The 9,832-nt window shown below is 43.0% G+C and overlaps 1 protein-coding gene across 1 annotated transcript; it reads right to left on the minus strand.

The window, feature by feature from the left end:
* Positions 1-7,812: 7,812 nt before the first annotated feature.
* LOC105264558 (uncharacterized) lies at positions 7,813-8,951 on the minus strand. The gene is made up of 2 exons (XM_011301506.1): positions 8,648-8,951; positions 7,813-8,516 (listed from the first exon to the last, which is right to left on the minus strand). Exons 1-2 carry the CDS (start codon positions 8,949-8,951, stop codon positions 7,813-7,815), a joined length of 1,008 nt encoding a protein of 335 aa, XP_011299808.1.
* Positions 8,952-9,832: the final 881 nt, after the last annotated feature.

The raw sequence follows: 9,832 nt of genomic DNA on the forward strand, positions 1-9,832 counted from the left end.
AACTGAAAAGATTTTCGGAATGATTATCTAGTAAATCTGCTTTCTTGGTCTGGACTTAACGGTATTGTAACGATTAATGACAAAGTTAATAATGGTATTACGGATGAAATATGTGATTGCACAATGAGTTAATGAATATGAGGAGGTTGGGTAAACGGCTTCGTAGGTGACATTTTGTTTCTTGACGACTTTCACAGCCTTACTGGTGATGGCGATAGTTAGCTATGTTTCATCCTCCAGCTCGGGTCGATTTTTTATGATCTCTTTCAAGATTCTCTCGGCGTTTGGGGTTCAAGAGGGTTTTTATGGTGAGCGTTCGTTTCTCCTCGGACAAGTCCTGTGCAGACTGGGCCTCAGGATTGACAGGCCTTCGTTGGCGAAGGGCGTTGGCCCTGATGAGACATTGTCGAATTTCGTTTGGGTGGTAATTGAGGTCAATGAACTAGGCTCTGATTGCTCGTTTCAACTAAGCCGCCTACTCATCAATTAAGAAGTCAAATAAGAAGATCAGCTAATCTGGCCAACTGGCATAATTGCGACATAAGTAATCGTTGAAGCTGGGAAAGCGAATGTTACCGTCTGGACACCCAGGATTGTACAGGTTCAAGTCACTGGAGCACCCTGATTGAGACCCATCTCGTACTAGATGCCGTGACGATATGGGCAATCCTCTTTCTCAAACCCATCGGCGCCACAGATGTGGTAAAACTCGGATCGGCACAGGAGTGAACAGTATTTGAAGTGATGCTCACCCAATCGGCAATGCAAATACCCCCTGACAGGTATTTTTCCAGCAATGGTGACAGGTCTGAGTCCCACGGTTGACCTTTGTGGCTTCCATTTTTGGCACTAGAATCCGAGACCTCCTGTCCAGCACCCTGCAATCACCCATAAACTTGGTCGGGCTGGTGGGTTTGGCGACTCTTAATTGCTGTATTACGTCTTCAAATGTCGGTGCTTTCTCTAAGGGCAACGGCTGGCTGATGGACTGATGGGGACTGATGGAGCTGTCATTGCTTTTGTGTTGTCAATAGTTAGCAATGGCATACCCGTCGTGAATGACTGCTTCAAGGGATGTCCACTGGCGGGGATTCTGCGCCTCATTTGAGTCTCCTAGTCAACCTGAGCTTGGCTGGCAATTCTTGTCTGGGTGTATTTTGGGTGGTGAGTTGGAGGTATTGGGCGGAGAATATTTTACTCTGAATATTAAGCCAGGGAACAGCTAACATGGAAAAGCTCTAAGCAGGAAAAAGTATATTTCGTGAATATATCTTGCACGACTACGATACACAGATTTCCCTTTTTCGCTTGAGTTTGTGTTACTACGGTGTCAACCGATAACTGGCTCGAAGGCCTAAGCAACGATCGTGTCATAAGGGATCTCTTCGCGGGGTTCTGATGAAATTTGACTCTAAGGCCAACTTCGCGCTCTTCGACATATTTCTTGTCGTCACGAGTCATCCTTGGTCAGTAGTAATTTTGACGAATCCTATCCAGATTTTTTCCTTGGCCCAGGTGGCCTGTCTCAGAAGCGTCGTGATTTTCTGTAAGAATCTTCAATACGTCTGACGTTCTCACGACTCTTTTCCACGGGTTCTCATCGTCTATCAACGTTTTCTCGTAATCAGGGCGGTAATAGAACATTTCGCCTTGCTCTGTCTTCCACTCCAAAAATCCCTCGGGATAGTTCTTTACAAGTTTGAACTTGCTGTCGAACCAACTCTCGGTACGGATAGAATTGCACTGGGGCCTACTCTGTATTGTCTCTTGGAGAAAGTTTTCCCAGCCCCCCAGGGTCAACTTTAATGTCGTACATCCTGGACAAGGCATCAGGGGCCTCACTCGTTGTTCCCCTGCGATGTTCTAGCGTAATATCGTGCTGATAAAGGTATTTTTCAACTGATAAAGTTGGAGGGCCTGGTGGTCGTATAGTGCATCTCCGCGCTGCGCAAGGGTCTACTCAGAACTTCGATTCAATTCTCTACGCCTTTTTCTTGATCATACTGGATAAGTATCGCTCCTAATCCGAAGTCACTCACGTCAGTGTAGAGGACGAACGGTTCTCCCGGAGTTGGGACAAATAACCGAGGGAACGACAACGCCTGATTAACTTCGACGAACGATTTTAGGTCGAACTGAGTCTATGTCCACGGGCGTCTGGGACTTGTCAATTCGTTTGAAGGGCCCTGACATTGGGGCTCATACCGAACTCGTCAATGATATATCCCAAGAACGTGACCTCCTTACACGCGAAGCTGCTTTTCTCTCGATTAATAACGAGTTTTGCGTTGCGGAAGACTTCGAAAACTAATGAGAGAATCTGGACATTCTCAGCAAGATCCTGACTCAGTATCACCCAATCATCGAGATGGGTAAACACCTGATCTATCCACTTATTAGGCGCTGGTGCATGAATTAATTCTGCCATACGTCTCTTAAATACGTCCATCAATATCTGGAATGTTGACGGTGCTCTCGGTTAGGCCATATGGCATCCGAAGCCATTCGAATAACCCTTGCCTTCTACAACAAACGCGATATACTTCCCGCTCTTTTCGTCCATTGGAATCTGGTGAAAGCCGTTGCACATGTCGATAGTAGAAATTATTTTCGCCTGATGTAACTGAGACAGGATAGAGAGCGTGTTGAACAATGGATATGCAGGTTTCTTTATTTGATGATTAAATACTTTATAGTTAATACAAAATCGCAAGCCTACATTGGCTTTTGGTGCGAGAATGGGAGAGCAAGTCCACTCGCTCTGGTAATGAAACTCTTTGACAAAAATCTTTCGACATCGTCGTCAATAAATTTATGAATTACTTCGCCCCTACGATACGACTTTTGTTTATGGGGAGGTGGCTCATCTAGCTCTATCACACGTTTAATACGGTCAGTTTTCCCAGTTGATTCACCTTGAGATGAAGTTACTGACGGCTTCTGGAGGTTCCCGGGTTGTTTGTACAATTCATACTTTTAGTGGCCTACTTCGCGACAGACATACCAAACCGTCTTACGTTCGTTTTGACGAAATTTTGACGTGTAACCTACTTCACGGCAACTAGTGCTAAAATACGTTGACCATTCAAATGTTTTGCCGGTCTTCTTTAGTGGATTGCTGGACTTGTCCTTATATGACTGAAGATTTTTGCCCTGTCTTCGTCTAACCAAGGGTTTTGACTGTTTTCTAGGGTCACATGGAGCTTTAGTCTGCGCAACTAATAATTCTGCGGTTTAACGGCTATTTTCGTTGCCAAGATTGGTGACATCGCTTTCTAAGTCTTCCTTGCTGTCATCAGATAACTCTGCGAGTTAATTTAACGTGGGAACTTTTCTTGAGCTAGGTCGCGACTTCTCTTTAACATTACATGCGGTGAAAATGCAACTAAGTAGATTGACATAATGGAGAAATTCCGTATAATCTCTGATATGGAGATCTAATATTTCGAAGGCTAAGTGGGGATTGAATTTAGTTACAATTTGCATAAGTTGACTCTCAAACTCAGGTGCCCTCTTCAGACATTATCATTTAATTAATTAATTGACTTTTGGTGGCATTGTAAAAACCGCGTGCAGTGATTTTTTGGCCTTCTCTTTGGTTTTCCGAAAATCCGTCCTCCTCTCATCCATCTTCCTAAAATTTCCACCGATCCAGGCATCTCATAAAACAGACACAGTTCTCGCTATCGCTACTGTCATAACTTCGCCCTCAACAAATACTTTTCATAGCATTTTGTCGAAAGTACCTCTCATAATCATCGTCACTGGAGTCACTAGTTCCCCAAGACAAACTGCCTCTCCGAGGTGACGACGCGGTACGATCTCGACTCTCAGAAAATCTCGAAGGAGAATTAAACCTTTTTTTGCCTACGGCCCACGCTACGCGCCTGGACACTAGGTATTCCTTGGCTACTTTGTTGATTTTCCCGTTCTGGTTTTAAATTCGTCTTGGGTGACCTGATTTCCCTATATTCTTTTTCAGTGACTAAAATTTCCCGCTGTTCGACTTGTCGATTTGGCAATGGGTTTCTTGAATCGACTCTGTATAACAGAGGAAGCTCCGCCACATCATCGGGATGCGGGTTTGACGCTAGATTTTCTCGATTGTAGGCTTCGTTATTTTGAAAATTGGCGTTCTTATTTTTTGTCCTAGATTTTGTTTGGGTTAACGAACGAGTTTCATTACTTCATCTTCGGTGTTTACCCACTATTCCTCTAGAATTGTCTGACGAAAGATCAGGTACGGAGGAAGCACCGCTTTCGGTTCCTTCTCTTTCGTGCCCTAATGTATCCTGTGGCTCATTTAGACGTACTAATATTCTCTGCGTTACCGTCTGTAAGCTTGATAAGTGTTCCAAAATGTGGTGATACGTCTTGGCTACCAGAGACCGATCCGTTTGATTGTTGCTAAGAGGGTCCAAAAAGGAAGGCCTTCCTCTTCCTTGGCCTCTACCTGCACTGAAGAGGTACTGAGTAGCTACGGGTTCTCTGGTTATCTCTTCCCTTTCGGAAATGAAATTTTCCTCGTCGAAACCTATTTCATCCATTCCCTCGCTCGAATTCATCCTCCCGCCTCCCGCCTTATTCTTCCGCTCTCAGGATAGTTTTTTGAGTGACAGCGAGCAGAATTTCTGAGGCTTGATAACCAGTTTAATTTCGTTTTGAAATTAAATTTTGGGGACTGAAATATTCGCCCAAAAATCTCACTGTTATTGCTACTCGTTAATCCTCTCAAATCCGTTGACAACAGTCATTCGCTCCAGAGTTAACCTCCGATTGTTCTATTACGATGACACAATTAATTAATCCGCTAAGTGTTGAGCCTCGGCCATTCACTGACTGCAGAATAACATTTAAATATTTTAGTTACGAGACAACAACGAAATGAGATTCAATTCTCTGCCGAGACTCTACAACTACTTTTTCAAATTTTGGGTCAACGACGAAGCGAGATTCAATCGTGGTATGCCCTCAATCATCATAACTATGGTTGTTCAAATCCGTTTCGACAATTATTCCACAGTTTGCCCCACACAAAACGTAGTCACAAGATTGGTCCTTACAATTACGGAATGGGTCCGACACTTGCCAAAACATACGCTTAATATTTATTTCCGTTAATTATCTCCAACCGGACCTACGATATGATCCCGTTTGACTTTCTTCATTTTATCGTCCGGATAATCTATGTCCGAAGCGATATTAATAATTTTATTGAGAATTTTTTATGGTTGTCTGTTTTTTCATTATGGGGAACGAGATCTCATCTTAGTGACAATAATAATTATACCTTTAGTTTTGGAAGCTTATTCTCTCTGTTAATTATGATTGAAACGTGCAGTTACAAAGTATTATAATCCATAAATGGGAGTGAAAAAAAAACGAGACCTTGACTCCACAGCAGTACAATAGACAGGCTGAATTCGGAAAAGTGTTTGTTTATTTTACGATGCTTGACCCAGCGTTCGTATTCGCTGCGTAATAACCGCTTGGTAACCAAATAAAACTTGAAATATTCTTCCGGATACTCTTATTTTACTTTACTGTAAATCCAATTCCAATTTACAATCGATATTTTATTCAAATCTTACCCAAAGTTGCTTCACGTGGGGTGCCAATTGAGACAGCATCCTTTTTGGATAAGAAGATTTTACAATATTTTTTTAAATCCCACCCAGCGCGGCTTGTGTCAAGCACTTCCGGGGATCAAGAAAACACAGGTTTTGTCAATTATTTATTGTCTGGCGCCAGCCAATTATGATGAGGTTGATTACTCAATATTTTGAATAATTTTTTTCAGATATATAGATTTATAGACCAAGAAGAGAGAATATGGAGAACCACGGGCTACTTACTTGTACTGCTTCGGGAACCACTCTCCTAAACTCGGTTAACAAATTACATACAACACAAGGGTTCGAATGACCAAGAAATATATTTTAACGTAATGAGTAATTGGCAATTGCCGTACGATGTAAATTTGGATGACAGAGAACTTATAATATGATCGCCCGACACGAGAGTGATGTTGTGAGCAACCCTGATGTTGCGCAATTTGTCAACCGTTGACAAATTTTCAATGCAGGTAAATGCACATTCACACAATAAACGCAAATTTTTCTAACCAAAGTTTTCTCACCAATTCTCGTACATGCAAAACGAAGTACCCAGTCAATTGCAGGCTGATTGTTTTTAAACCTTTTCACGGGAGGCTCCATGACACAAATGTGTAAACAATTGACACTATGATAAAATCACTATGCACTATCAATAACTACTTCAAGCAAAAAATCTGAACTGTCACTTGGTTACTAAACACACGTCTGCATTCAATGCTCCAAAAGAACAGATTGAAGTTCGGAAATGGAATACATTTGGAAAATTTGACTACGCCCCCTCTCGCCAGCAATTTTATCGTCAAATCCGACCAATCGGCCAAGTGCAATACAATTGATGACTACGGTTTCGGTAGACAGTCTCGAACAGTAATATTCCCCCAAAATATTGTTTTAGATTTTGTTAAATTTGCTATTTAGTTAAAAAAATATATATATAATTTATAATATATAGAACTTGTTGCTGATTAATTGAAAATCTGATTCTCAGTATTGTTTCAAGGAGAAAGTATAGAACAAAATTTAGAAGATATCAATGATTGATATGGTGAAGATTAATTACAATATATAATTTTGATTTTTCAACTTTTGCCAGAGTGTATTCGTCAATTTTGAAGCCATTAAATTGCACTATGGCACACCCAACAGCCTGAAAAATTCTACAAGATGAAATATGAGGCATTTCGTAATTTTAAATTTCGCCAGTGTTATAGGAGAAAACGTTTTGTTTCTAGTTCTTCTTTGAACCGACAGACCCTGCATTCAATAGCTTCTGTTTCAATTCTGCTGCGTTATTGACCTAAATCTAAATAACTAATACTCATTGAAGAAAACATGAAAGTGCTCTTAAAATTCAGCTTTCCGACTTATTGACATCTTTTACGTTGCGTTTTAAATTTTTGGTCCAATAACGAACTTACAGAAAAATATTTGAAAGAATTACCGGCTGATCTTGATTCTGATTATAAAAAATGAATATTTTTAGAAAATCATATTTCTAACAAATTTTCTTCAATGAACATTGTTATTTCAATCAAATTCATTTCTTGAATAAATAATCGCGGGACACTGGAACATGACATTGTTGTATTTGTTCCTTTCCTCTGGAATTGAACAGCCGGTTTCTACATTTTATTTGTAACATCTGCTTTCAAAATAAATAAAAAAGTCACAATGAAGAAAGTTTTTCCTTTTCCATTTTTGTCTCATTTCCCCGCTTTTTCTTTTTTTCAGCGATATTTCTCCTCTTCTCCTTTCCTTAAGTGTTACCCCACTTCGGTTAATTTCAGACAAGGAGAAGGGCTTTTACGACCTGGGTCATAAAGGCCCATCACCTGACATAATCGGCTCTCGTCTACCCTTTTTTTTATACACTAATAGAGGTCGGGAGCACGACTTGCTCTCAGAGCAGAGGTTGCCATCCCTGTTCTATATACTCCATGTCAGGGTTGCCGGAAACATTTAAGTACTCAAATGGTACTTAGATTAGATGAGATTCAAGTACGCGGGTGATCGGGCTAGCCTCCCCACTGCCACCGAAGTCAGATTAGAGTTATTGTAGCTCCGCTGGTTTTATGAACCAATTATATGTCCAGCCCCGCCTGCGTTGCCAGTCTTAACAGATCCGTTGCATCCTTGTTCGCGACTTGATTTGCGGCGAGGAAGGGAGTTCCCCACCAGCGCAGTCGCGTCGCTACTAGAGCCGGACAGTCACATAGGATGTGTAGACTGTCCTCTTTTGCTTCATTACAGAATCTGCACCACCCATCCGAGTCTTTAAATCTGCCATGTGCTGTGAGCAGCTGATCGTAGTGGTCATTTCGCTTTTCCTGTTCATAGCCAGTAGGTGTTTCGACATTTTCTGACTAGGGCCAGACATGATTGCCCTTGTCCCCCTGCAGATCTTTGTATCTTTCCACTGCTCCGATTGTTCCAGCCGGAGCTTTTCCTTTATGTGGCTTACACCCACGTCATGGGGGAGTCCCACTGGCGTAGCCTCGTCCGCATTTATTGCCCCTTGCTTCGCCAACCCGTCTCCCATTTCGTTGCCTTGGATGTCCTCGTGACCTGGGACCCAGGCAAGGGTTACCTTGTTGCTCGTCCCTAGTTTTTCCGGGCTCTCCATGGTTTCCCAGACCAACTTAGAGTCAGCACTGGATTTGAGGAGAGCTTTTATAGCGGCTTGACTGCCTGACCATACGAATAAATGTTTTTTGGTTGTCATGCGGGACAACAGAAGCTCTGAGCACTTTTTGATCGCCAGAACTTCGGCTTGGAATACTGTAGTCGCTGTTCCCAAAGATCTACTGCGTTTGTAGTTTTCTCCTGGCCCATACAGTCCTGCTCCAAAGCAGTCTTTGTATCCTGAGCCGTTTGTGGACCAGTTCATAACATTGGTGCCTGGTGTTTCCCATACAGTTTTCCAGTTCTCCCTCCCAGGAATGTGGGTCCTAAAGGCCTTCCTAATTGGTCATTTTATCTTCACTCAAGTTTCCGGGATTTTCCTCAAGGATTTCTAGTTTGGCATGTACCGCTCCCGCTTGAATCCGTTCCCTCTGGTACAAAAGTGTATGGTGTTGATTCTGCCTTACTCACCACAAAAAGATCGAGTGGAGGCAGGTCGAGGGCGATTTTAAGGGCGTCCGTGGGCGTACTTTTCATGAGCGCAGTGGCTGCACTCATGAATTTTCCTTCTAGGCATGTGAGCCAGTTCCCCATCTCCACCCTGTTCGCCCTGGACCTCCAAACTACATCTGCGTACATCAACTGCGGCAGCAGAATCATCTTGTACAGCCAAACACTGATCTTCGTGCTAAAGCCCCAGCCTCTACCCATGGTCTTTCAACATACCTACAGTGAGGCATAAGTTTTGCCCATCTGCATCTCAATGTCCTCCCTCCAGTGGAGCTTGGCATCCAGCTGGACACCCAGGTACCTCTGTGAGGTAGCATAGGCAATCTCTGCACCCACTAACCTCACCGGCTCCTGGTTTATCACAATCTGTATTACCTGATGAAGATCATAGCTGACGTTTTCTCAGGGTTAACTGAGAGTTTCGTCCTCCTACACCAGTCCACCATTATTCTTAGAGAGTGGTTCAGTCTATCTCTCAGGACACTGAGGAATTTACCCCTAGCGATAATGGCCACGTCATCGGCGTATCCATACACCAGAACGCCTTGTCCCCTCAGTTCTTCTAGGAGTTCACCCACTACGGGGCACCAAGCAGAGGAGATGGTACTCCACCCTACGGGCACCCACCCATCGGACGGCCTTCTATGTGTATACCATTATGGTCAGCAGTTAACCACCTGCTCAGCAACATGCTTTGTACCCAGTGAATAATGGTTTCTAGAAAGCTTCTTCTTGACAGGGTTGTTTTTATGACCTCGTATCCTCTATGGTCAAAGGCTCCCTCGATGTCGAGGAAAATGCCCATTGCGCAGATCTTTGCCCCAATATCTGCGCCCCAATATCTTCCTCAACCTTTGCCACGAGGCGGTGCAGGCAGGTCTCCGGGGACCTTCCCTCCCTGTAGGCATCTTGAGCAAGAGATAGAGGTCTGGCTGTTAGCAGTATGCTTTTTATATATTTATCCATGTGCCTACCCAGCGTGTTTAGAACAAAAGGTTAGGCTGATGGGTCGAAAGTTTCTTGGCTTGATGTAGCCGTTTCGGCCAGACTTGGGTAGTAACACGATTTTTGATTCTTCTCAA

This window comes from Fopius arisanus, unplaced genomic scaffold (assembly GCF_000806365.1).
Source record: "Fopius arisanus strain USDA-PBARC FA_bdor unplaced genomic scaffold, ASM80636v1 scaffold00023, whole genome shotgun sequence".
Taxonomy (NCBI): domain Eukaryota; kingdom Metazoa; phylum Arthropoda; class Insecta; order Hymenoptera; family Braconidae; genus Fopius; species Fopius arisanus.